The sequence below is a fragment of the Apaloderma vittatum genome, unplaced genomic scaffold (genome assembly GCF_000703405.1).
Source record: "Apaloderma vittatum isolate BGI_N311 unplaced genomic scaffold, ASM70340v1 scaffold7451, whole genome shotgun sequence".
Lineage (NCBI taxonomy): Eukaryota > Metazoa > Chordata > Aves > Trogoniformes > Trogonidae > Apaloderma > Apaloderma vittatum.
Window position 1 is genome coordinate 15,288 of NW_009700716.1, and position 27,577 is coordinate 42,864.

Genomic DNA, 27,577 nt, shown 5'->3' on the forward strand with positions numbered 1-27,577 from the left:
CTTTTTAAGTTTATTTTTTTAATTTTTTTTTTTTTAAGAAAGCGTTGTAGAAATGTTTCCGCCATAATGAGTGAAATGGGAATGATCATATAAGAGAGAGAAAATAATGAGGACTTAAACAGAAGCCCCTCGTGGGATGCCAGGGCTGGCGGGACAGAATGACGTTAAACAATGAGGTTATGATCCCTTAAATCACTGATCGGCTCCGATCACGAGCAGGGAAGCTTTTCTTTCACAGCTACCTTCCAAAACCCTGTATCTAATAAGAAAACACCAATAAAAATAAAATAAAAACAAAACCATAAAAATCCCCTTCATCTTAAACATTCAACTTTCCTGGAAAAAACTTCACTTCTGGTGCTCAGACTTGTCCTTTCCCTTCCTTCATCTCCTGTATTTCCTCCCTCTTAAATCACAATCTGCCCCTTTTATATATTCCAAAGTGTTCCTCTTTTTCCAGTCATATATGTAAATACTCGAATACAAACACTTAAATGTGCAACTCTTTCTATCCTATAAAGATTCAGTCTAAAAGCTAGCTGAGATCTATCTGCGGGTCTGCTACGCGTGTCATAAACAGGCGAAGCAAAATTTCACAACTTCAGAACAAGGCATTTCATTGTAGTTTTTCCTGTTAGAATCCCATTTCTTTAAAAAGTTGAAATTACAGTTTGAATAGAAGATCTCTCCAGAAACAGAGACGATCTCACTGGGAAATGGTCGGCTGACCATCCAGCTCTTAATTATTTTCCATATTCTGAAATCTGCAATTTAAAAACTTTCACCCAAATGAAGACGATGAATTTTCACATGAGAATTGCAAACTCAAGACTCTGTGAATCTTTGTGAAAGGGCAAACTCCATGGAGACAGCATCAGGGAAAACCAACTGCAAATACTTTTCGTATTTTCAGAATAGCAACTGATTATTAAAATATACTAATAGAGATTAGACAGCCAGTGCAAGGTGCTTGCACACAGAGACAGTATTTTATATATGGGTAAATCAGAACTGGGTAAAACCACAGCTTCCATTCCCAATACTCTGCACCACTGCAGCACCCACTTCTCATTTTGCTGCAAATGCTCTGACTCGATTCGTGGGAAGAACACAGAAATTTTGATTTCCAACAGCAGACTGCCAGGTCACCAACCAAAGACTTGGGGTTTTTTTGTGTTTTTTTTCCCTGACTCTCAGCAATGCCACCTTAACACAGTCAAACAGTTCTCCTTTGCCTTCCACGAGGCTCTTCCATCACAACCTCACTACAAAGCAAAACATATCTCCATCTCCCAGCTGTACCGAGCTGACAGGAACACACATTTGGGGTTTTTTTTATCAGTAAAGGAAGAAGGAGGTGACTCGAAGACACACAGATTTGTCAAGTAAGAAGGTGCTATTTTTACAAAGTCGCCCAACATCGCGAGATGTCGGACGTCTCCAGGGCGAGAAAGGTGCTGAGGCAGCGTGTTCCAGGCTTGCAGGGGCTGCCGCCAGCAGGGCAGCAATCTCACATTGAAAGAAACACATGAGAAAAAATGCAATTTGTTCACGACCCAGTTAGAAAAGGCAGAATTATTCCAATTAATGATGCGTTTTTAATGCAGGTTCGTACTAGAGGTTTCGTTTCCAGTGTGATGCCCGCCTGCAGGCTCTGTCTTTAAGTCTCAAGAGCAACACATGCTCAGCAGAGCTGGAAACCAGATTGTAGGTGCAAACCCACACAGGAATCTAGGAACAAGAATGTGCCTAAATACCTTCCTGGATTTAAGCCTCAGTCACCAATGTTACCAAAATCATTAATGAGCCAATGGTTTAAAAGCAATTCGCATTCTGTGTTTCTTGGATTAGAAACCAGATTGAGATCCTGTTTGTCATTTTAGTTGATTTTACAGAACTATATCGCTGGAATCTACAGCATTTCAGTAGTACTAACGCTTTGAACTACCTGGTCTTTTTTCACAAACGAATTTTATAGAAATGAATGAGACACACATCAATACTCAGAATTCAAAGCAATCTCTTTGTGCCTCATCTGCTGAGTTGCCCCCATCACCGGTCTCAGCGTGAAACCAGTTGCCTATCCCTGATAAAGCATGACCTTTTCTTTGGGGACCCTCTTCCATTCCCACAAGAAATGTGCTACAAATGTTAGCAAGAATCACAAAAGGCAAAAAAAAAAAAAAAGAAAGCGTTGAACTCAGCGAGGAATATGAGCAAAGAACTTCAAGCCTGATAGCATGAGGTACGACACCTTAACACGTTAAAAAAATTTGTAGAAATGTCGCAAACAATGAAGACTAGGGTGGGTCTTGTTCCTGAGTAGTCGCTACTCAGGAAAAAACCTCAACACCCGATGTAAATTCTTTATTTTAACGCAGACGATGTGAGACAACACGAACAATTAATTGAGTTTTTCCTTTTGCCATGCAATTCTCTCATCAGAAACAACACCTGGCATCACAAGCAAGTATAATCTCTGCAGAGGAGAATGCGGTTGGGGTCTGCAGGAGCTGGTAGGGAAGAGTCCAAAAGAAATACAGACACATATAGAGATATATGTTGTCAGCTAATCCAAGATCATGTTCTCATTCAACCAGAAAGTCATGCAGAGTGACAAGGAGAAGTGGTATTTGGACGTCACTCAAGTGGATGGGAAATGAGCCTCTGCTCAGCGGAATGGGGATGTGGGGGCGACGTGACCATGAGAAAAGCAGGAATCCAGCCACACACGACAACATGAACCGACGCGGTGACAGGGAAGAGCGGCGCGAGCACAAGGCTCCTGCCAGGGGGAAGGGAAGGGAAAGAAATGGTGGCTTTGCAACCCGAGACAAAGATGATGGGAAGCCGCCACAGCGCAACAGGGTGTGCTTTAGTTCCTAGGTCTTCACAACTGCTCTGCTGAAAACACACTAATTAAAAAAATTACATTTCCAGGCTGACTTTGGGGAAGGTTTAGAAAACTTGCAGCTTTAGTCTGGAATTTAACAAAAGGTAGAAACTGAGTTGATTTTTCTCTGCTGCCAGTCAAGAGATGGAGAGCCCAAGCTGGACAAACACACAAGGACCAATACGTGGTCCCACAGCTGCTTTAGTGGGCTTTGCCTTCAGGTTCATTTAGGTCCAACAGCCCAGCACTCAGCAGCAAAACGCAGGAGAACTAGCCTTCAAATGAACTGCCATCAGCCTCCTTAGGATGCAGCTCCTGGTTGAAACCCTCTGGCTTGGGGTCCCTTCCACAGTCCTCTATAGTATGAAATCAGCACTTTTAAAAAACATGGACTCATTATACTAGCAGTAATTTTGGATCAATAAAAAGCATCACTTGCAACGACTTGTCATTCATTTTAAACTACACTTGAGCAATCGTTTAATTTTCTCCTTTCATTTTGCAGGCAGCAAACATCAGCCAAACTGAGCTGGGCTAGTGCAGACTCAGATCCATCACTGCATATGAACTCAGCCAGAAACTGTGGTCACTCTTCTGAGAAGCTATGGCCAGGAGAAAGAGGTTATCTCCTGTCAGGAAATGAGGCTGGTCTTTAATTCAGAGTTCGTGCTGAGCTCATTGCATATGAAAACAGCTTGTGAAAACCAGGCAGGAGTGCCAGGAGTTAATGACAGCCCTCGTGGCTATCACTGGGCTCCAGGTGTGAATAAGAGGCAGAAACCAATCACTGGAGACATGGAGGAAAGGAAAATATATCTGTGTGTGCCTGGTTTGGCTCCAGTGATTTCTGAAAAGCCATTGCAAAGGTGAATTCAGCCCAGAGAACGGAGTTTCTAGAAGCAGAGCAACCTGGGCATAAGGAAAACAACAGGTCGGCCAACGTTCAATGTCAAGGTGAGCAATCTCTCCCCCTCGCCCACAACCACGGTGTTAGACTCGGGTTGAAGGCGGTCACTGAAATCCTAACAGCGAAGACCAGGGTTGCACCATCCCGTGGCCACCACATAAGCCTGGGGGGACGTCGGGTGGGTGATGGGACACTGGGGCCAGACACATCTTTCACCTTGGCCGTTCTGCAGCATGGCTGTTATCATCACCCCTCTCTTCCTAACGCACAGCCTCCTTTTCCCAAACTGATGCTGAGCGCTGTCAAACACCACGTCAAACACGTCCTGTATCTTCTCGCCACCTTCTGCTATTTGCCAGCTCAGCTGTTCCACGTTTCGGGAGCAAAGCGAGACAGCTAGATTGCATCGTCGAGCTGGCTGATTATTGCTAAACAAGACTTTAAGAAATGTTCTACACCCAGACCTGCAGTGTGAAGCCAGTCAAGGGCTCTGCAAACACTTTTCCTTCCCTGGTCTCTGTGGCATTGCTTTCCCATGTCAAGTCTCTGTGGTGCCTTCATCTCTCTGAGTAGATGCCAGGAAAGTCTCTTACAGAGCAGACTATGATAGGCCTGATAATCTGGCTTGGCATCGTTACACGACTGTCTAAAAATGCAAACACTATTGCAGTTATTGACTAGATATCATTGGTTTAGTACATTAAGAAACCACAACTTCTAAGGGGTTTTCTATTAATTTACCTACACTGAGTTTCCCACGGTTGCCTCATCGCTTACCGTTATTTCGTTACATGCATCCTAGATGAAGGCTTTTAGCACTCAGCCTCAGATGCATTAAAGTGCTAGCATCTGCCCCTAAGAGTTTGTGCAGTGGGGGATTGCAGGCAAGGAGTGCAAGGGTCCGGGAAAACGAGACATTTGAATTATTTTTATGTCCCTTCAAGGTTAACCTATAATTTTACTAAAGCACAGTGTAAAACACTACATTCAGGAGGGATGCAGGCAACACAGATGCTCTTGTAGCTAGTCCGAAATTCAAGACTCCTTTTTGACTGGAAGAACCACAGTCTGTAATCCTCCTTCTCAGAGTCTCCAATGAATTAAGAAGTTCTTGAGATAATAATTCATTTCCCTTGCAGAACTCAAGATGGGGGAGATGAAATGAGGACCACAGTGGGAGGGAACTCAATAGAAAATAGAAAAAAAATACAGTGGCTTAACCAATTAAAAATTCATGCCTAGGAAGACATGCAAGGAAGACATTAAGACCAGAGTGGCTGATTTTCCAAAAAACAGAACTCGACACGGACAGATGAGAGGACAGCATTACGAACATCACTGGGTGTTTTAATTTCTGCCAAAACCAACCTCAGCATTAAGCAACTGAAAGGAGCTTTTCTCTGGGGAGGAGTCCCTGCTTGCACTACACCTCCACAGAGAAAACAACCTCACCTGGCAAATGGAAACACTACAGAAGTCATGAAAACTTCTTTTCAGTTGGACTATCAAACAAATCTTTGCCATTTGGAGATGTATTCAAGTGCTGCCTTTGCCACTGTCAATCACCCCGTATTTAAACCAGATCTTTCAAGGAAAGGCACAGTAGCATCAAACCACGTAGCAGGAGGCTAACTCAAAGATTCAGATAAATTATCCAGGTACAAGGGACTTCCTACTAGGGAGAACTGCTTATTATGAAACCTAGACCATACCCTCCTTCCTCTCTGTTACCCATTCGGAGATGGGATTTACCACACTGAGCTTCTGGCACATGCAAGTCTCAGGCACGAGCCCCAGCCTCTAGACTGACAGAGAATAAAAAGAGCCAGCGGGGAAAAAAAAGAGCAAGAAAAGAAAAGATACAGGTTGGAACAATTAATGGAGAAAATCAGAGATACATAGACTTTTGAAACCGTAGTTTTATACTTTTAAAACTGTAGGTTGTTGGCTTTCTGAGGGAGACAGAGACTGGTGATTTTGAGAATTAAAGCGGACTCCAAAAAAGAGCATGCAAAAATTGGATTTCACAAACATGCGGCATTGCTCGGTGCCCTGCCACTCCCCGGCTCTCCTCCTGCCTGGCTTGGGGAGGGGGAAAGAGCCGCTGGGGTTCACCTGCCAGCATTCACGGCATGCAAGCTCCGGGCATTGCTAATTCAAGAAGGTGCAACGTTTGCTGCTGAGGAGCAGTGTCTGGGGCTGGGGAAGAGACTCTTCCAGTGCAGGCGTGGGATTAGACGTATTTACACACGAGTAAGACATCTGGATCTGCGTACCCTCACGGCCATCGGCTGGCTGTGCTAAGGGATGCTCATTGGGAAGTCTCTGAAGCCGCCTAACAACTGCCAGCTTGATGAAGAAGATGGGAACACCGCTCGTAAGAAACCCTCTGCTCTAGCTACTGGTTCCCCACGGGAGCTGGAAACGGAACCATTCCCAAGGCCAACGTCAACGCCGAGGGGAACCCGGATCCCCTGGGGCTGGTGGGACAGGCTGAGATATTAGTCCTTCTCTAGCTGCGTAGTAGAGGTGCTAGATAGGCAAGCCGTGGCTTCCAAAGGCCACAAGACTATGAAAGGTCAATTTGTGGTGTTGAGAGAGCCAAAGGAAGGGGACAGAGGAGATGCAGGGAGCTGGTATTTCTCATGCTGCTAACTTGGTATCGCTGTACAGCGCAATTCAATTTGCAAAAAGACTCCCTGGACCTTCAGGAGGGATGGAGCAATAGGGAGGAAAGGGTCTTTTTAAAATTTTTGCTTAAAAAAAATCTATTTTTTTTTTTTTTAATTTATTTTTGCCATCAATTGTTAAACTTCAGTTCCTGGCCTCCTCCCTTGCTGAGCAGACACTGGCTTGCTAGCCCAGACCGAATTCCCCATCCTCATCTCTGATTCACACGTTCTGCCTGATTTAGCAGGCAAGGAAGCCTCTAATTTCTGAGCGGGCAACGGGCAGGCTCTTTCACCTTTTTTTTTTTTTTTTTTTACTCATCTAGTACCTCTATTAAGCAGAGAAGTGATCAGAACGGGTGGTAGCAGGGTAGAGGGAGAATGAGCCGTGCAGCTTTTGATTAGTTTCGTGCGACGCATTTCCCGTGGTACCTAGAGTTTCCTGAGCAGCATCCGCATAGTGACTCTCTGCACGGTTTGCTTTTACTGGAAATGAGGGGAGAGTAAAAATTAGACCTGGAAGCAAATGCCAGACAGGAAACTTTTTTTTGATTACTGACTCTAGGTTTAAAAGACAGGTGTTTTGAGGGCCGGGTTCATGACAGGATTTTTCTGTTTGAGCTTTAAGTGAATTAAAAAGAAGAAAAAAAATAAAAATCAAGAGGGTTTCTGAAATTTGTCCCACTGTGGTCAGTAAATGTCATTATTAGAAATGACGCATTCCGCATCGAATTGGTGGCGTCATCTACAATTGACTTGAGTCCTGCAGGAAGGTTTTTTCATCTGCATTGGAAACAAAAAGTACTTTCTTCTTGCCTTAAACAGATTAAAAAGACCATTTTTTAAATTGCCTAAGCCAAGGAGAGCCAAAACTTTCACTTGTTTTGTCCAACAAGAGCCAAAAAGTTAAAATCCCTTCTTATTTCTTTCTCAAATAAAAAAAACCCTCACAAAGAGAGCTAGTTAATCCATGAATTATTTGCACTCCTCATCCAGCAAATAGTATTACATTAAGCCTGGCATTTAAAAAAAAAAGAAATCAAAAAATAGATCAAAACGGGGGTGTGGTGCAGTCCCTTACGGGAAGCGATTTGACCATCTGTGCTCATGCATCTGCTTTTTGGGGTTTGGTTTTTCTTTTTTTTGCAACACTTTTTAAGGGGGAAGGGGGGGCCCTACCACATCGGGGGAGCTCCTGGCTTTGCTGAGGCACCACCACCGCCGCTCCCAAAGCACCAGCCCCCCCCAGGCCCCGCCCCGCCAGGAAATTGCCACCACCACCAGGGTTCTCCTCGCCATGGAGCAGCCCTCGACCTGCGGAAGGGTAACGACCCAGCGCCCCGCCGAACTCACGGACAGGCTGGATAGGGTGTAAAACCACCCACCTCCCCCAAGTTTTTACCCTCAAACTCATCAGGAGCTCGCGGGAGGAACCAGGCAGGCAGTCCGGATGCTCTACGGCAGCACCTAAGCTCAGCCGACACCATCCCGGAGGGACCCCGGATCCCCAGGGAGCTCTGGGGACCCGAGGTGCTGCCAGGGCTGCTGTGGAGCTGAGCGTCGCGGTGCGGGAGTGGGATGTTCAGCATGCAGAGCCTCGGGGAGACACGGAGGTCGCCCGCCTCTCGAGTCTCCTCTGCGGTCCCCTACGGAAAGACGCAGTCCCTTCCGTGCAAATAATCCGCTCCCCTAAAGGCAACCGATTATTTCCAGATTACTGTCAGTCCCAGCATGAGTCTCTGACACTGATTTTCTGGGCAAGCCGGGCTAATGTGGCCCATCGGGCTCCCGCGATTGACACCAGGTTTGTGACACCTCGGGCACCCTCGGCTGGATGAGCCCACTGAGTCAACCAAAGGCATCCTCCAGTGCGTACAGAAGCCTTAATCACACCCCTGAACAGAGATATTAACGTCGTGTGTATCTCAGACAAACACATACGTACATTGAGAGAGAGATATACGCACAGATATACACACACATCACGAGGTGGCCCAGTCCAGCATCCACACAATGCAATGGCCAAGGTCTTGCTGAGCTCGTCAGCCGAGGACAACCTTCCAAAGAGGTTCCTCTCGTTGCCTACAGGACTGAACTCATGCTGGACAAAGTAATCTGAGGTTTAGCTTCCCAGTTCCCTGGAATCCTTCTGTTTCTTTTCCTCTGATATTGACATATTGTTACCATCATTCGGTCCATTAATTTTTAGCTTTTCACCCAATCGTATTTTGGAAAAATGCAAGAGGCAGAAATGTGGTCATGGATGCCTTCACGCGTTCATCAAACCATCTGTTAAAGAGCATCTGAAGCCCACATTCCACGTAGGAGCCTCCGTAGTCCTGGCTAACCTTACGTTTGTCTTTTTGACACCACAATCAGAAGACAAAATAAACAGGGACGAGATGCCACGAGAGCGCATTTCCAGCCTGATTAACACAGGAGCAGTCAAACCCTCTTACCGCTCTGATCTGCTGGCTTTCTGCAGCAGGAGGGGCGAGAAAAGCCCCACGAGCGAGCAGCCCTCCTTCCCTGGGCTTGTGAGGACTCATATTGGGAGCCTGCATGACAGCAGCACGGTCTTGGCGCTGTGATCAGCACAAAATGCTCCTGCAGCAGCAGCCAGCTCGGGGAAGGGCAGGGACCACCTCAGCCGGCCGAGGCCGATGGTGGGGTGGCCACAGCCCCCAAAGCAACGCACAACAGAGAAGGCGCAGTAAGCATTTTTGGTTTTTTGGGGTTTTTTTTTGTGAAAAAGGGAGGAAAATAAAAAAGAAGCATGTAGAAAAAGGCCAATATTTTTTCTGCTCATCACAGCCTGGGCTTGTCACGGGGAGGGTGAGTTCCCACCCGCACCGAGCAGCTCAATCATAAATGGATGCAGACAAGCTTGTGGTGGAAACCCAAATGAATACAACAGAGAAAGGACGTAACCTGCCTCCTGGATTGGCTGCCCCATTTTACACCAAGACCGAATGAAAAGCCACCCGAGTCATCACTCCAGGTGACCCTGAGGCTCAACCCCGTGGCCTTCCCACCTCCTCCCACCCCGGCGGCCGCTCTCCGAGGGCAGAAATTGGCACCAGAGTCAGAGCCCCGGAGCTGGGGAGCGTGCGGGATGCTCCTGACCTCGCAAAGCAACATTCGCCTTGCGCAGTGCGTTCCCAGAGTCCTGCCAGCATCCCTTCTCTAACTCAAAATACATTAAGCTGCAAAAAAATAGCAGAAAGGCTATTTCTGACCTGCTCACTGTGAGGATTTGTATTGGATCAGTTATGGCAAGAGGGACAGAGGAAATCAGCCACTCCCTACACAGAATTATGATGTGAGGAAGGTCCAGCTACCTCCAGGTGAGAGATCGCATGATTCCCTACATCAATGGAAGTAGAAAGCGGAAAATCTTTTACCAGCTGAAGCGTGGCTATGAGAGGCAATTGCCTAAGTGAAACAATCACCAGTGACAGACCACGGCTGGATGATTAACGGACGGGTGGGCTGAAAACCAGGCTGAGTTTTCTCTTCTAAGGGCAGGATGACACACTGAGCATCCCCGGGAGGCTGCTGGGAATCAAAGCGAATGGGAGATTTGGGAGGCGAATGTAAAAGATTCGGAAACTTCAATGTGGGAAAATAAGTGATTGGGGGGGGCCCTGAATATAGGGGCTACTGCGCAAAATTCCTGAGACATTATCAGATGGAAAAGGGCAGCGGGAGCAGGTAGAATTGATATTGCCCAAATGAAACACAGAGGGCCGGAGCTTTGGTTCTGCTTTGGCAGCTGAACTGAGCAGTACGGAAGGAACTCTAAAGACACATACACGGCAGCAGCAGACCCTCAGCTTAAGGGTCTGGTTTAGCATCTTACAACGGAGCGGAATGAAACCCTCAGTGTCACAGGAGAGAGATACACCACAGAGCAGCAGCGTTTGGAAATGACCCTGATGAAGCAGCTATATATAGTAAAAAATACTCTAAAAAAGGGCAGTGAAAGGCTGGTTTACTTCTTTCTGTGACACGAGTTTAAGAAAGCAGTGTAGAAAACGAACAGGGGAAAAACCTGCAACCTCTGTGAAGAAATGCATCCAACCAAGTGTTTTAACTGGTGAAAACGAGCCCTGCAAGACAGGATTGGGATGCAAAAAAAATAAGAAATAAGACCCCTGCCTCAAAAATAAGACTAGTGCCTGCAACTGCAGGGATGCTGGCTGGTGTGATCCTACGAGGGGTCGTCGGTCCTCAGATCTCCTCAGCTATGGAGCTGCTCGGGAGCTGAACAGAGATTTCCTCTCCCTGCACAGTCCATTCGCCTGCAAGAAATGTAGATTTACCCTTCGGTCTGCTCCTGGAGAGCACTTTCCACTGTCCCGAAGCTGGACGGAGGCTGCCTTCGCTCTCGCCACACAGGCTGAGTCCTCGTGCAGGAAAAAACCAAAAAAACTATCATAATTCTGGATAGTTGAAACATGATCTTGGTGATTTGGATTATTTGGCAGGAAAGTGGACAGGGTGCTACGGGAGGCTCTGCTTGCAAAGAAAAGCTCAAATTAAAGACAGAAAAAAGAGGGAGAAGGGGGAAGAAGGAAGGAAGGATGAAATTTTCCTCCCTTTAGTCAGCATCGTATCTACTCGGGTATCTTTGGTTGGATTTATGCCAGGGAAAAATCAGTTTCTGGCCTCTTACAAGCTAAAAGGCACAGCAGAAAGTTACAGCTGCCACATGCCAGGCAGTTATGCTTCTGAAAAACGTGTTCAATGTTTAAATATTTGGGCTGTAAGCTATGTTTTGAGATATGAGATGGAAAATCGGAAAGCCGAGCAGATAATCTCTACAAATCATTGGTTCTGCATTCTGCCTCCCAAGAGGAGAAAATAAAAAAAAAGAAAAAAAAAATATTCAGACCTAGAACTACTTCTTAAAAGAACTGGGAAAATACAAACCAAAAATCCCAAAATTAAACACTTCTAAGGGGATGAAAAGTACCTTAAAACTATCCCAAATACCAGCCCTGTTGCTCTCCCTGCGACATGTGAATAGAGAAAAGCTCTCCGTCGCTGAGGTTTATGGCTGGCTGTGGAAGGTGCTCGCCACGTCTCAGCCCGCGGCGGGGAGGGAAGATGGAGCAGGGACTGTGCTTCATCCAGAGCTTGGGAGGCCATAAGGAGCGGGGTGGGGAAAGGGCGTCTCTGCCACGCAACGCCGTGCCGTGCCAGAGAGCCCTCCCGCGCCCCAGGAGCAGCGCCCTGCAGCCAGAGGAGCTCAGAAGTCCCTCCCTTGGTGGCACGGTGATGGCTTCGTGTGCCCCGTGTCACCTCCGCCGGGTCACGGAGATGGAGGCGAAGCATCACCTGCCCCATCAGCACACACTGAGTCTGTGTTATACTGTTTCAGCTACGACTCCAGCAACAAAAAGAAGGAAAAAAAAAAAGAAAAGCAGCATAAACCAAAGCCCTGCCATCACCCCAGCTCTGTCCCCGGCTCTCTAGCCCCCGCAGCCTCACTACCCTCGCAGCTACAGCCCGAGGCAGACTGTAAGGAAGATATGATTTAAGGTCCAGCATAGAGGTAGATATACGTTGGACTGCCACAGCACAGAAAAAGCACGTCAATACCTAGAATGCTTCCCTCGATGGCACCACGACATGGTACACACACGCACACACGTACATAAAAATCTACAGGTAATGCATGGGGATGGCGGGTTGGCAGCGATACAGACCTTGGCGATGGTTCAGGCTGCTGCTCTTTCCTTTAAACAGAAGCAATAGTACATTAGCATGGTGTCAGGTGGCAAAAGATGTTGCTGCTTCACTGTTAAAACATAACGAAAGGACAATACCAAACAATACAACTAAGTGGAAGTTGTGGACAGAAGAAAGGGAAAGGAGAGCTTAATTCCTGGAGTTTCTGGCCCGGACAGAAGATCACTGAAGACTCACACAACCCCAGAGAAGACACATACAACGCACAGGGTTGAAGAGTTTCTCCCAACCCATCCTTGTGCCTACACATGACTGAGACACCTGACAGTCGTGTGATTTGTGTGAGCACAGGAGGACTTCTGTGGGCTCAGGGAGCGGTCCCCTTCTCTTGGAGATGCACCACCCCAAGCCGTCCCTGCAAGAAGGGAAGGATTTGAACGGCTCCCGTGCCCCTGGTGCATTTGCTTTTCCTTCCCTGCCGCTGGGACAGAGCCAACGTCAGGTCTCTCGGTGCGTGGCTTCGTGCTAACGCGTGGTGCTGGGAGAGGGACACTAGTGAGAAGGAGAAAGGACCCCTGCCCTGACATCCCAGGCGGGGTTTCTGCCAAGCCGTCCCTGCAAGAAGGGAAGGATTTGAACGGCTCCCGTGCCCCTGGTGCATTTGCTTTTCCTTCCCTGCCGCTGGGACAGAGCCAACGTCAGGTCTCTCGGTGCGTGGCTTCGTGCTAACGCGTGGTGCTGGGAGAGGGACACTAGTGAGAAGGAGAAAGGACCCCTGCCCTGACATCCCAGGCGGGGTTTCTGCCTCTGAAGCCTTTGGCAGCTGCTTTGCCAAAGTAGTCGGGCAAAGGCTACACAGAGGGAATGGGACGTCATGATTTTTGTAAGCAGTTCCCTACGGGAATCCCAAACCACTCGATTGCCCTGAAAAATCATTGATGCTGAGGACAAAACACCTGCAAAAGGGTAGGCATAACACGGCAAGTCAAGCTAAGGCCACGCTGAAAAAAATAAAATAAAAATCTCACTGACCAGGCATCTTGGTGGCATTCCCCTCCAGGAAAATCTGCTCTGCCTTCAACTGCTCTGATCCACACCTCCTTTGCTCCGGGAAACTGCATTTCAACTGCAGTTTCACAGGAAAGGGAGCAGACTGTTTCTCAGCAGAGAAGGGTCTGCTTTCCCTGACACCAGGCAGTCTAAGGGACAAACCAGGCTGCGAGAAGACCTGGGCAGGAGGAGCTCGAATTCCTCTGAGCGTGATGCTTTACCAGTCCTGGTCCTGACCACCCAGCACTGACTGCTGAGATCTGCACAGACCTCGACCTCTCTCCCTTAGGCTGAAAGCACCAGCCTAAAGAGACTAAAAAAACCCCAGTAAAATCTCCACAAGCTGCTCCTTGCTCAGACAAGCTTGGAAGCCAAAGCCTCAGGCGCCAGCTGGGATACTCACATTTTAAAGTTTGCAGTCTGACCCATGGGTCTATGGATCTCTGTGTGGGGCAGGTCCCACCCCACACCTCCCCAGCTGGCCCCGATGCCCCTGGCACAGCCAGCACCTCTCCCTCCCTCCCGGGGTCTGCATGTTCCCCAGCCACCCAACAGGGCAGCCTCATCTGCTTAAAAAAACCTCTCAAGAATCACCCCTCCCGAGCACAGGTTTAAGCTGCAGGACTCCCAGCCTTCTGGGGCAATCACGTATATCTCACCACAGCAAAATTTAGCAAAAAATCCCTCACTGCTACAATCCTGCCTGCTCTCAGGGGAGGTGAGGGAAAGCTGGAGGGAGCAGAGAATGAATTAACACGTCGTGGGTCTGATTCTCCTCTGAGGGCGGTGAAGGGCACAAAGGTCAGAGGAAAACTTGGAGCACCACCTCGATCAGACCCTTCGAAAATACGACTTTGCATTTTCAGCCAAGCGCTGTAACGTTACTCCAGAGCCAAGTTAGACCGAAGGAATTCACGTACAGCACGGGAGAGGGATGGGGAGGAGGTCACGGAGCGACCCATAGGGGAACCAGCTGCCAAAACTTCTCACATCTACCAAGCTGTCCATATGCAAAAGGCAGGAAGGAAAAAAAACAAAAAGGGAAAAAAAAAAAAAAAGAAAAAACCCAAAACCCAAAGAAAAAGGTTGCAAAGTGTGCTTTCCAAGCCCTCCTAACTCTGCTGCTAACCTGAATGTCAGTCCTGATTTGCTCTTCAGGTTCCTCAGGAGCTCCAGTTGGTTCAGAGGAGGGATGAGTCTAGAGGGAGAAAATAAAGACCATTAATACTCAGGCCAAAGCTGATTGCAGAGTCTCCTGCCTTGGAACCTTCCCCTGCTGCCCCATCCATTCAACCAGAACCAGCTTTGTGGCACCAACCACAACCAGGGGACAGCTCGGGAAGGATGGAGAGGGGTCTGGCTGCCACTTCCAGCAGTGTCCTAAGGCAGAGCGGTGGGGGAAGAGAAAGAGGGTGATGGCAAGAGAGAGAGAGAGAGAGATTTGTCTACACCACCAGATTTCAAACCTCCAAAAACCCAAAAGTGGCTGCCAGGGTCTTCAGGCATGGGAGTGTGCTGGCTGGAGAGCTGTTCCACCAGTCGTGGTCTGGCGGTTGGCACTGCTCTCTTTGGAGGTCAGCGCTTCTGCCGTGTATTGAGGGGAAAGAAGCTCCAGTTCTTGAGGCAAATGGAAAAAAAAAACTTGACCCTGCTGCTCTTGGGAATGTGAGGAGGCATGAAAAGGAGCAGCATATGTGGCAGAGAAAACAGGGACCCATGGTTGGGAGCACCCCAGGAGAAACAGCAGTGTGCTCTGGGGTCAAGTTTAACCAATTCCCTATTGTCCATGCCAGGTTTTGGCCCAAAATGAGGCAAAACCCCAGTCCAGCCTTCTAGGAACCATGGGTTTTCTTCCTTTTTCAGGAAGAAAAAGAATCTAGCAAAGGGAATCCTGGTTAATAATTTAAAAAAACCCCAACAGCCAAACACCCTGCCACCTACTCTGCTTTTGTGCTAAAAGTCATTGAATTAGCTCCCACATCCACGTTTACTTTCTTCCCTCAGACCCTGGAAAACTGGGGCTTGCTCCATAAATATCGAATGCTGATATTCAGCCTGGTCTTCAACCAAGAGAGGTGTGAGCTGGAGGCATTGGGGATGGAGAATGCTGAGCATGGTTGGGAAGAGCAGCATCTACTGAAGAACACATCTGGGGACCCTGCCTTCGGGGTCAAGGCCAATGGGGCTCATCCCATGGCTCACTGCAAGCTCCTTTCTGGGCCACCAAAGAGCCATGACTCCAAGGGAGTGCTTATGGCTTTGCTGGAAAAGGAGCCATGTAAGGTTTTAACGAAAGCAAGAAGGATCTACTCAAACTGTTCCAAAACTACAGCTTAAGATTGGAAGGAAAAGGGTGCAAGTGCTTGCAGACTAGTCTCAGCTGAAGTGCTCTAAGAAACAGGGCTGTTGCTTACTGTAAAATAAAGGCAGAGAAAATCCACACTCACACTTTTTTCAACCATTATGAGGCCAATAGTTTCAGTTCTCCTCTTACTGAAAGCAAATCCCAACTGGACAAGTCTCTCCTCTGCGTGCACAAAACCCATCCTCACAAACACAGTTGTTGTTCAGCAGATTTGGTGTTCGCAAGACTGAGGCAATCAGGAAAGTTTCCAATCTCAAGTACGGAGAAAAAGAATAAAAATAGGCCTGAAAATTTTGGCTCAGCTCCCCAGTCCAGCTCTGTTTGCTTCCACCCAGAGAAGAGCACATCCTGATCTGATGAATTAACGGTACTTTTCACTCAAGATGTCAGGAAGAAGCTGACTTTGGTGTCGTGGAGCAGTGCCTGAGTGCTGGGCTGTCACCTCCCTTCAAACCCACCGCAGGGTTTGCAGATTCATCCCAAGACAGGAGAAATGGTGCAGAAAATCAAGCACAGAGTGTACGTAGCAGTTAATGAAGGCTGCACAACTGTTCTTTGGTGAGCGAGTTTTTCAGGGAGGTCCAGACCCAGCAGAATATAGGACAACAGTTCCACTTTCTCCAGCTGGGATCGCAAATCCAAGGCTCCCAACGAGGCAAGTCTCAGAGCTCATAGCTCACTAGGTTGAAGGATTCAGGATCCCCAAAAGAAGCTCCTTCCTTTACGTTAGCCCACAACACAAAGTCTACACTGTACTGAAGATGGCAATCTCTTGGTACACCACAGATGCTTCCATGAAAAAGGTAAAGAAACAGAAGCAAACACAGAAATTCACCATTTCTGTGGTAGGGTGATAGCACACATGTAGTGGAAAACCTCAATGTTTTATCAGAAAGAAAATTATTTAAAAAATGGGTGTAAACTCATCCACGTATTGACCTGAAATTTAATCTGAATTGAATGCTCATCCTAACCTGAGCTGCTCAGGGAACAGCTACCACGCTGCACTATTTCACCAGAACTTCAGAGGAAAGGCAGGGCTCTGCACAGCAGTTCACCTGAGCTTTGCTATCACCTGCTGGATCGAGGGCAACCTGCACCAGGGTGTGCCCAGGGGACAGGTGCCACGGGTGCCACCGTGTCCTCCAGAGATGTGGAGAAAGGACCCTCCGGCTGGGGCATCTCACGTTTTCTCTCTCTCTCTCCTCCTGGTCCGTGTGTCACTTGTTAGCAAGGGAAGCACGTCTTGGTTAAAAGGGAGCTAGCTGAGAAGATCTGCACACCACGGGGGGAACACACACAGCTCATGCCACCCACCCCGGCAACGCTTCCGAGGGAGACCCGGCGGTACCTACGGCTGCTCCCCATCACCCCTCCCAGCACAGAGAAACACCGCGCTAACTCCTGGCGCCAGCTCCCTCCATCCAAAGGGAAGGCAAAAAATCACTATTCTTGGTAGCACAGACAATATTCAAGCATCAGGGGACAGTAGGGACACGTCATGCCTGCGGCCAGGACACCATCAAAACCCCACGACACGAGGAGGGCAGCAGCACACAACAGTGAGGGGGAGGGCACACGCACCACGACACGCACGCGGAGATGACGAGGAATTTTTTGGACAGCCCCAAAAGGAACAACTGGAAAGAGGGTGACAAGGAGATGGATGCTGGAATGGGATGGCGACTTGAAAGAGTCTCCACGCTGTGTTGGAATTCCTATGAGGAGCCAGATTTTACTCTATCCATGACTTTATGTCTCCAGCCTATGTTATTTTTTATAACTGAGAACCCTCATGAAACTTATAAAATATTTCATTGTAAGAAACAGGATGGAAGCAGCATGTTCTTATTTCACTCCCACCAGCAGGAAAATGCCTGATTCTCAAAACAGGCTGTTGTTCATCACAACAGGAAAATGTACTCATAATTTTATACTTGCAATTCATTGATGCAATTTGCTGTAAATTAACCACACAAAGGGGTAAGTGTGATTGACTAAGACTGTAAAATTTACATCTGTGAAAACTGGAAGCTGGTTTGGAAATCGGGCACTAAATCACGTCAGCTCTAACAGCATTAGTGCATCTAGTGAGGATTTAGACCGCTCTAAGCACAGAGCTTGGTCCAAGGTCTTGAAACCCAAGCTATTTATTCCCCATCTTAAAACACTGACTCGACTACACCTTCAGATACCCATCTCGTATAAAATAAGTCTGTGACAAAAATCTACTCTTTTTTGCAGACCCAGAGATAACATTATTTATCATAAATCTTAAGCAGCCCATATACAGGTCTTTGCATCCTGACTGATCCCAAAAGGTTAAGTCCCAGACTGAATAACTGGGGCCAAAAACTGCTCAGTCCTGCATCAGTCTTGGAAGAAAAAGAAAAAAACTACAATGGAAAAGTCCTGCTGAGATGGGACTGCCCTTTCCCAAAAATCAGACTGGATCACCAGAGGAGATGGATGATCATTTCAGTTTAGAATCTCAGATCTCCCTCTCCTCCAAAAACCCCTTGATTCTCTGCTACCACTGACGTGCCCCATGGTGCCACCACATCTGCAAGTTCAGAAAAAACAGCTGGCACAGCTCCTACAGCGTGACGTGAGATAAACGAAACAGTGAAGGATGGGAAGGAGGGGGCTGGAGGAAGGGGAGCACGCAGGAGCGATGGCAGAGGGAGGCTGGAAGAATGAATGGGGAGGCATTCTTGTTAAGCGTTGTATGAATTGGAGGAGGTTGGTAAGACCATCAAGAAATCACCCTCAAAAAAAAGCAAGCTTATCAAGCACTCTCCCACTCTCCTTCCTCAAATCAGCATTTTTGGCAGACAGTTTCCCAACACTTGTGTGTACCAATAGCTAAAATGTACATGGAGGCGCATGGAGTCAGTCTGTAGGCAGCAGGGCGGGGAGTCTAGTTTGGGCTTTCACTCATTCCGTTGGAAAAAACTGATCTTCAGAGTTTTTTTTGGTTTTTTCCTTTTTTTTTCCTTGGTTTTTTTTTTTTTCTTTTTAAAAATTAAATGTTACAGTCCCAAACGAAGAACAAGGAGTGACATGACACACAGTTTCAGAGTCACATGCACTTCATACCTGGAGGCACCGTACGTTTGCGTTTGCGTGCTTTTCAAGTGTTTTCACCAAAGAAAACCAAAGGGGTAAGAGAAAGAAAAACAGGGTGGGGAGTGGGGGGGGAAGGAAAGGCAGGGTGGAGGAAAGGGGAAAAGAAACAGAATAAAGAAAAATTAGCATATGAACGAAGTGTATCCCCGAGAGCAGCTGTGACCAGGTTTTCAGGTGAGGACGCTGCAGCTGGCTCAGGAATCCCTGTGTGCCCGTGTCACCCGCGGGGACAGGCAGCTGACACCTTGCTCTGAGAGCAAAGGGGCACCACAGAGTGGGGAAAACAGGGGGACCTCCGAGAGACCTGGTCTTCAGACACCCACAGCCCTCAGTCCCACCAGCCAGGCACTCCTGGGGCTGCCGGCTCAGGCTTTAGTGAAAACAAATAGAGGAATGTAAGTCAGATCAACCCTGAATGTAAATCGGATCAGCCCTGTTCTCATGAGTGACAATAAAAAGCAGATTTATTTCTTTTTCAGCAGATCCAGCAGCTGACGGGTAACAGGTTACGATGGGCGCACCAAGCTACGCGTGCGTCGTGAGCCCAAATCGTACCTGCCCGTAAGGGAACCTTGGGCATATTTCAGATTTGGTTCTACCAGCGTTTTGAATTTGAAGATGAATTCTGAGATCCTCTTGGAGGCCACCATGTTTTCCCCAGATGAGTAAGACTAGCTCTGCTGCAGCGATTCGAGTGATGCTCTGGAGAGACCTCAGCTCCTCCAAGGCACGTCGTAACCATTTTTTTACATGGAGCAGGCAGCCTTTTTGGAGATGCCTTGGGGACACAGGGCATATCGTGGTTCCTCCAACCCACTTCTTAACCACGCTGTAGGTGGCAGCCCCATGTCAGCAGCCATCAGCTGCACAGGGCTGCAGCACCAGCCAGCTGGCTTACTGAAGCGGGTAGCCAAGGATAGATGGGCAGAGCAAGTGATGGAAGCTGCAGCCAGAACACACAGTTACCCTTTTGGGGTTTTTTTAAACATTTTTTTTTCCACCAATTATTTATCTGATCACATCCAAAAATCTATTCAAAGGAGGTTCGCTGCTTTCTCGGTAAAAAATCCGATTGGACTAACAGCTGAAAGCATTGCTGAGCCAACAGCTCGCTCACCCAGGTCATGCTCACTTTGCCTGAGCACAGAGAGGAGCTGGGATTTAAGGGTGAAGCTGGGAAAGCAGAAAAACCTGCGCCCAGGGAAGCCCAGGGTGAGGGTGCTGCTTGGGGTCGGTGTTGGGACCGGCACCCGCAGCACCAGCCAGCAAAACTGCTGCAACAACTTCGTCCTGGGATTTTATTTTGGACAGCTGGGCTCTTCGCCAAACTACATTTTTTTGGCTCTTTCTCCACCTCGATGTTTTTATTTAGCCTGTTCTGGAGCTCTTTAAGGTAATTTTCCTCCTGTGTGTTGGCTCCACGGGAAACACAGGTTTCAACAAGCAGATTAAGGAGCACAGCCCAGGAAATGCTCACACAGAAGGGTGTCACTGTATGTCTGGCTGCGTGGGAAGTTCAGTCTTTGGAAGAGCAGTAAAACCTGGCAAAGTCCACTGAAATCAGCTCCTGGCTCTCTGTGTTTTGCAGCAGACTTTGGACCAGGCTTTGGTCCTCATCCTCTCCAGTACCTGATCTCAGCCAGTGGTGCAAACATATAGTGAGAAGGTCAAGTACTGGGAAGGAGAGCTTCGATGGGTGGGTTTAATGCTATTGGAGAACAGCTTTGGTCTGTTTTGTTGGGTTGTTGCTTTATTTTTTTAAGCAAAAATCTCAAAGTCAGTTCATAAACCTCTCGGGGAGAAGGGGTGAAAGCAACCAATCAGGCACACACTGGGAATGAATCCAACGAAAACTTACTGACCACAACAACGTGACTTCCAACAGGTTTTAAAGATGGATTAACAGGCTGGCCGCTGCATTTCAAATACAGGCTAATGCTTACCCTAAGAAATATATCCAGACTGTCTGCTCAAGGCCTAAAAAGCACCAGAAACATGGGGAAATGCAATGGGATTCACACTTGCAGTAGCATAAACCGGACCGCAGCCCTGCTTGGGTGCAGAGAGATGGGGCACAGGGAGTTCCATCACACCCAACAAAACCCCACGGAGCTACAGGAACAGCTGACCAACACATCCGGCTCCTCCACAAACCCAGAGAGATCTGGGTAGCCCCTAAAAACACGCCAGAAAAGGATGCACGGCCCTGCCCTGGAGCAGAAAATGAACGACAACGTTTTGCATTTTAGCTTCTGGGGGAGCCTCCTCCTCGATGCCACCGAGCGCAACACGGGGGATGCGGAGCTTCGCCACGGCCCTGAGGGCAGCAAGGCATGGCAGGGCACTCTGTCCCCACCTCCACGAAGCTGTGAATTCCCACAGAACTGCTCTAACCAGTGGGTTTTTGGCTGAGAAAGCTGCTTGGGTACGATGACGAGCTACCTCTCCTCACAGGCAGCCAGATGGATGCCGCTAAAACACAGCGGTGCTTTATCAGCATCATCCGTCCCGGCTCTGCCATCCTTCCCTACGCCTGTCAACAGATCGTGATGGATAAACGAAATGCAAGGAACAGGAAAACGCTCACTGAATCTTGATTTGTGGTTTGTTTTTTTTTTTATCTCTTAAAGGGAAAAATAAAAGAAAAAAAGGAAAGGAAAAGAGGACCCAGGGCAAACGGATCTGGGGAGAGACCTGGGTCAGTCAAAGGAGGGACAGAAGTTTGCTGAAAGGCAGAAGGACCATTAGAGACAAGCTGGAGCAGCAAGGAGAGCCCGAGCAAGGGCAGGAGGAGGCTGGTGTTTACCTACGATCCAGGGCAGCTCGGGAGGAGGGAGGTCTTCACACCTGGGCACGGCAACTGTCACAACACAACGCAAATACCAGCGGACGTGGAGAAATAAAGGTGAAAAGAAGAGCACGTACACACACACAGACACCGAAAGAAAAAAAAACACAAACAAAAAGAAACAACAACAGGGAAATTAAAATCAAGTCAAAAAGAAATGCACAAAAAAAATTTAAAAAAGCAAAAAAAACTCCAAAAGAAAAAGCATATACCAGCCCTTAAGAGCTCTTGAAATCAACATTTTCAACCTAAAAAGAAAAGCAGTAAATAAACGAAACTATATATCCAGATAACAAAAATAAATATGGAGACAGTGGCATCACGGAGGCGGCAGTGGAAGAGGGAGGCGGAGGTACCTGTACATGGGGACGGTGACGGTGCGCTCGTAGTACTGCCAGGTGGAGTGCAGGTCCGTCCGGGACAGGTTGGTGGCATAAAATCTCCACGCCGCCTGTGGAGAAGACACGGTGAGATTGTGGACCCAGGCACCGCTTTACGACCCTCGGCCACCACCGAGCTCTCCCTTCGATTTCTGTGGGATGGGTCTGACGTTTCGCCTTGCTTTGGCACGTGACAAATCCGTGGTGGTACCCTGATGCTCCTGACCACATGAGCCCGTGGGTACCATCCCTGCCAGGGTGAGGTCAGTTTCCAAACGGGTGTTGCTGCCCATTAAGGGAGTTAAAAAAATTCAGGGAATGTAAAATGACTAATTTCAGATCTCCGAGACGTACACCAAGGCCAACCTTCTGCACAGACATCTGTTATCGGGAAGAAAACGCTCCCAATTGTAACTTTATACCAGTACAAATATTCTCTTTGGGAGAAAAAAAAAAAAAAAAAAGTCGGATGAAAACAGACTGTCCTAATGCATTTGTCTTGCTGCGCTGGGCTGGATCTCATTCCTTTTCTCCCCCAGATTGCCTACCACATATGCTATTTTTCCATGGCTGATTTCCTGGCATTTATTCCCAGACAAGACCAGTCGCCAGCTGCTGTCTCACACCTCACACACATGGCCCCATTTCTCACCTGCCCAACTCCTCCCCAACCTCCTGAAGCCAACTAAGCCTCCCTCAAATCAGGACGATGCCACCCCCAGGCTCCTCGGATGGGATTCTCACCTGAATGAGCCCTGCTGCTGGGTTTCGCCTCTTCTCAAAGTGTTTTTGTCGATGCTGCTCTTGAACCTTCAGAGCAAACCCCGAGCCCAAGATGCCCTGAGGAAGAGAACGAAAATCTGCAGTTAGCAGGGTGTTAGTTAAGCTTTCACTTAAAAATCGCAGCCAGCTTTCCTTCCAAAGGTCTGTCCTGGGTCATTTTTCTGTTGTTTCACACATGCAGGGGAAGGAAGGAGTCGCCTCCACCTGAGGCAGCCCAGGCAGACACGCTCCCTGGGAAGGAGCAGAAGACTTTGCTGGTGCTCCCTAGAATTGCTGCTTTTCTCAAACTACCTCCAGCCAGCGGATAAAATACAAAATAACCACACCATGCTGGCACTCAGCGAATGATCCCCGTGGGGGAAACTCGGATCTGCGCAACACACACTGCGAAAGGGATGGGGGCAACTTGCTGAAATGGGGCAATCACCCCAAGCAACAGCCCTTTGAGAAGGAAAAAAAAAAAAACCAACCCAAAAAACAGTTTCACTCAACAAATATTTGTGCAGAGGCAAATCTTGAGTTCCCATCCTGTCATCTCACAAGCATGATGGCCGAGCTGTGAATATTCTACTTTTCTCTCTTTTTTTTTTTTTGACTCCACAGCCACAAAGCAGGGGCAGTCAGGAGATCCCGAGTGCATCACGTGGCTGGGGCATTGCAACCAGCTCCAGGGGCCAGGCACAAAGTGGAGCCAGGCTCAACCCTCCCTCCCATCCCAGCTTACGGCGGGGAGGGCGAAGAAGGAGACGCCGATGAGCGTGAACGTAGCCGCCAGCAGCCGCCCGTTCCAGGTCTGCGGGTACTTGTCACCGTAGCCGATGGTGGTGAGAGTAATCTGAAGGGAGGAGAACACCTCGGTCAGTCAGCCCTAAAACTGACACAACACAGCCAAAACTCCCGTGACACCGGGGTGGGACATGGAGGAGACAGGGTCACCACACGGGGATGATCTTTTTAGCAGAGCCTGGTGCAATAGGATGGGGGGAAATGGTTTTAAGCTAAAAGAGGGGAGATTTAGACTAGGTATAAGGAAGAAAATTTTTAGGATGAGGGTGGTGAAGCACTGGCACACGTTGTGCAGAGAGATGGACGATGCCCCATCCCTGGGAACATTCAGGGTCGGGTTGGGCAGGGCTCTGAGCAACCTCATCCATCAAAGCTGTCCCTGCTCACTGCAGGAGATGATCTTTAAAGGTCCCTTCCAGCCCAAACCCATCTCTGATTCTATGCCCTGAGCTGAGCAAATCATGGTGCAGCTCGGAGGCCCAGGAGGAGCCCGGCTGCTGGCGATGGGCAGCAGCAATGAGCCGATGCCCAGGACAGCTGCCACCCTCCCTGCTCGAGTGTTCACACCAGTGAGGAGCCTTTTCTTGCCTTTAGCTGACACAGAGAGAGCTGCCGTCTGGTGCAGAGGCTTGCGGCAGCTCGGAGACTCCCCAGGAGACAGGGCTGAGCCTTCGGCAGGGGAAGGGAACCGGCACCATTCCCGCAAACTCCCTTTCAGCATCTCACGAGAAAGGCAGGGCTATTTGCATGCATAAAGATCTGATGTTGTTTATTCTTAATCTTCCCAGCAGTGTCTATTAGCTGGTCTCCCATCTGATTTAAAAGCAGCATATTATGCCAAGAGGATGAATTATGACTGCTTCGTACAACCTAATTTAGGGCTGTTTTTTTTCCCTTCCTCAATATTCTTGCAATGCACCAAGAGAACACTGGTAAGCTGCTTGCAGGCCTCTTGGGGAAGGAGCCGAGAGACTTCTTAGAGACAAAGAATCCCCTGTGCTCCATACTGCAGGAAAAGACGCATTTTCCCGCTTTAGACCATGGACATAGGTAGGGGGAAATGCCGGGTATTCCCTAAGGCTTTGGAGAGCCTGGGATTGCCAGAACAAGGCAGGGATAGATGGTCTCTTCAGGAAAATCTTTGAGATTTCTGCTCAGTGGAGCCCAACGGTCCCTGAGCCAGGTGGGAAGCTGTCCCCGTCCCACAGCCTCCACGGACAGAGCTGGCCCCAGGGACAGAGACTGACACCGCGCTGATGGTGGCTTTGGAAACCTCACGCATTCAACTTCCAATAAAATCACTTCTACGCAAATGGAAGCGCAATCCCGAAGCGCTGTTTAATTGGACTAAAAGCCCTATCAATTAGATGCCATTTTGACAAAGCGGTTAGAAAATGCATCTGCGTGGCTATTCCTCTCTGAAACACAAAGGTGAAGCAACGGTCTCTCCACAATCGCAGGAGAGCTGGTTTACAGTTTTTTTATATAATTTATATAGACAGCTACAAGGATTGGACTGACTAAGATCAGACCAAGGGATGAGTGTCTGAACCTGAAATCTGATTTCGCTCATCTCTTAACATCTGGCTGTACTGGACCTGAGAGTCGGACAACGGCAAAACCTGTTTATGTTAACGAAGCTCAAATTTGACTGAGTTTCTCAGTGGCAAATGTCCTGAAACAGGGTAAGGGTGATCCTCTGCCAAAGCTCGCACAGCCTGGGAAGCAGGAGAGAGAAATCTGCTCTCCCAAGACTGAGCCCTAACCTGGGCTGTCACTTTTTCCTCATTGTTTATTTTCTAGTTATGCCAAATCGGGCTTTGTGTTTTTCTGTCGCAACCAAGGGGCTTGAAAAGCAATTTACCGCTTCTTTCCCTTGTTGGCACAGACAAGCTGCTTGATCAACCGATTCCTCCCCAAGCCTGTTACTGGGATTTGATCAGATCTGGGATTTTCATTACATGCTTTGTAATCAAGGCCAAACGAGCGCCACAGTGTCGGAGCAGAAGAACAATAACGCAAGAAGATTAGAACGTCATTAATTCTCTCTTTGTTAATCGGGGTAATCCAATAATTCACACGCACACGCACCCGCAGAGCAAACTAGAAGTATTGCCCTTTCCTTCTTTGGCAGCAAAGACGTGAAAAGGGAGGGCTTTCAGCGATGAAGTCTTTCTGGTCCTTAGACCCTATGAATGTTTACAAAATTTATTCCGGCGTTGCCCAAGCACGATTTTAAATAATTAAAGGGTGGCAATGCTCGTCAAAAGGATGATCAAAGCACCCCGTAGCGTGGGGTCTGTCTGACCCGCCTCTGCTGTCGTGACAGAGCTAAATCTCATGACTGAAAGCACCCAAGCTCCCAGTTCCCTTGCAGCTCCAGCTCACGCAAGAAACGTGAACTCCTCAACATTTTCTAGAAGGTTTGTTTAAGAAAAGGAGCTAAACAAAACCATTTAACAAAAATGTTAACTAAGCGCTCCGTAAGTTGACGCCTCACCTAAGTGATAGAAAGCTGGAGGGTTAATGGACATTTTGTTTTAATAACCAGCAGCTGTTCTCTGAAAATTACTTACCAGACCCCACCAGAGTGCATCTGCGTACGTATCAAAGTGCTCATTTTCTCCTTTCTCGGCCAAGTACACCAGGAAAGAGGCCAGAATGAGGCACAGGAAGCCAATATACCAGGCAGTAATCAGCTCCTGCAAGACCATTAAAGAGTAGGAGAGAATAATTGCAGTCCTGGTGCACATCTCCAAAAGCTGAGCTGCTTGCTTGCAGCTGGATCTGAACTTTCCCTGCATTTGTTCAGGTTTTGGCTGGAGATTTGGTTGGTGGTGGCCCCGCGATGCATAGGAGGGGGTGATTCCCACCCTGGAGACCCCATCATACAGCAAATGAGGAAGGACACAGAGTGTTAATAGCTAGAAAAATAATATTTCCCCAGTCCATACAGAGGAACGAGGCTAAAACTGAAATGGGAACCCTCAAATCCCTGAGAACTGCTTAGAGCAGGTCCCTTCCAGTAACTGGGGCGGAGGTACCGAGCTGGGATGTGGATACAATATCTCCCAGTTTCAGAGAAGTTTTAATTCAGGATTCAGAGGAGTGATTTTTCTGGATGCACTTAATGCAAGGCTGGACAAGAGACCCTGTGATTTTTACACAGTTCTGGACAAATTGCCTAAGCTTCTCAGCGGAAAGCTGAAAAAAATGGAAAAATTTAAATTTGTAATTCAGCAGCAGGAAACAAAAACCTGATCAACCATTTCTTCCCAAACTGGAGAAAGGCCAAGATGCCCTGCACTGAGGATCAGTGCCACAGCTGGTCCGTGGTCTCCCCACGCTGGGAAGAAGAAGCCAAAGCAAAAATTGTGTCTGTGAGGCTGCTGCTCACAGGACGCGCTTCCAGCACCACATCCGCTTCAAGGCGCGCATCCTCCACAGAGAGCTCGCCCCACCACCTGCGCCTAACGAGGCTGCTGGCTAATTGCTAACTCTTTGAAACGAGCTGTGTCAGTGTGCAGGTGGCCTCTTTGTTCAAGATATTCCCTGCAAACATCTAAACATCTCTCCTCTGCTGCTTGGAGGGTACCACCAGACCTTGCCTCTCTGACTTTGCATTGCTCCCCGTGGTGTCTTTCTAGTCTCCTCCGAGATGGGAGATGTTTGAGGTGAAGAACTGGAACAAAGTAGCATCTCCAGTAGGGAAAATGCAAAGAAAAAACTCAACACCCTTGCTTGGGGCTCGCTCACCTTACTGTGTGCGTAGACCACCGAGCCCAGGAGCTTCCAGGTGCCGCCGCGCCGGTCCATACGGATCATGCGCAGGATCTGCAGGAACCTCAAACTCCGGAGCGCCGAGGTGGCAAAGACGTTCCCTTGGGACCCCGCGGCCAGCACGGCGATGGATGCAATCAGCACCATGATGTCTGCAGGAACAGAGGGCACTGAAAGCTGAAGGAACGCTCCTGAACCACTACCAGAGAGGATGGCACTCCTACCGCCACCAGCAGCCGAAGGCTGTGAGTGCAAGGGAGCTTGTACCAGCTCTATCTTGTGCTGGAAAG

The 27,577-nt window shown here is 48.3% G+C and overlaps 1 protein-coding gene across 1 annotated transcript in view; it reads right to left on the reverse strand.

Moving 5' to 3' along the window:
- The window catches only part of KCNQ2 (potassium voltage-gated channel, KQT-like subfamily, member 2), a gene marked incomplete at its 5' end in the record, with an annotated part of 41,659 nt that overhangs the window by 11,769 nt on the left and 2,313 nt on the right, over window positions 1-27,577 (reverse strand). The window contains 9 exons of the mRNA XM_009878835.1: window positions 6,902-6,955; window positions 12,184-12,213; window positions 14,346-14,414; window positions 18,681-18,710; window positions 21,915-22,009; window positions 22,683-22,778; window positions 23,446-23,556; window positions 26,084-26,209; window positions 27,264-27,439. Of these exons, the coding sequence (XP_009877137.1) occupies window positions 6,902-6,955; window positions 12,184-12,213; window positions 14,346-14,414; window positions 18,681-18,710; window positions 21,915-22,009; window positions 22,683-22,778; window positions 23,446-23,556; window positions 26,084-26,209; window positions 27,264-27,439 (787 nt within the window). The remainder of the gene's footprint in view (window positions 1-6,901; window positions 6,956-12,183; window positions 12,214-14,345; window positions 14,415-18,680; window positions 18,711-21,914; window positions 22,010-22,682; window positions 22,779-23,445; window positions 23,557-26,083; window positions 26,210-27,263; window positions 27,440-27,577) is intronic.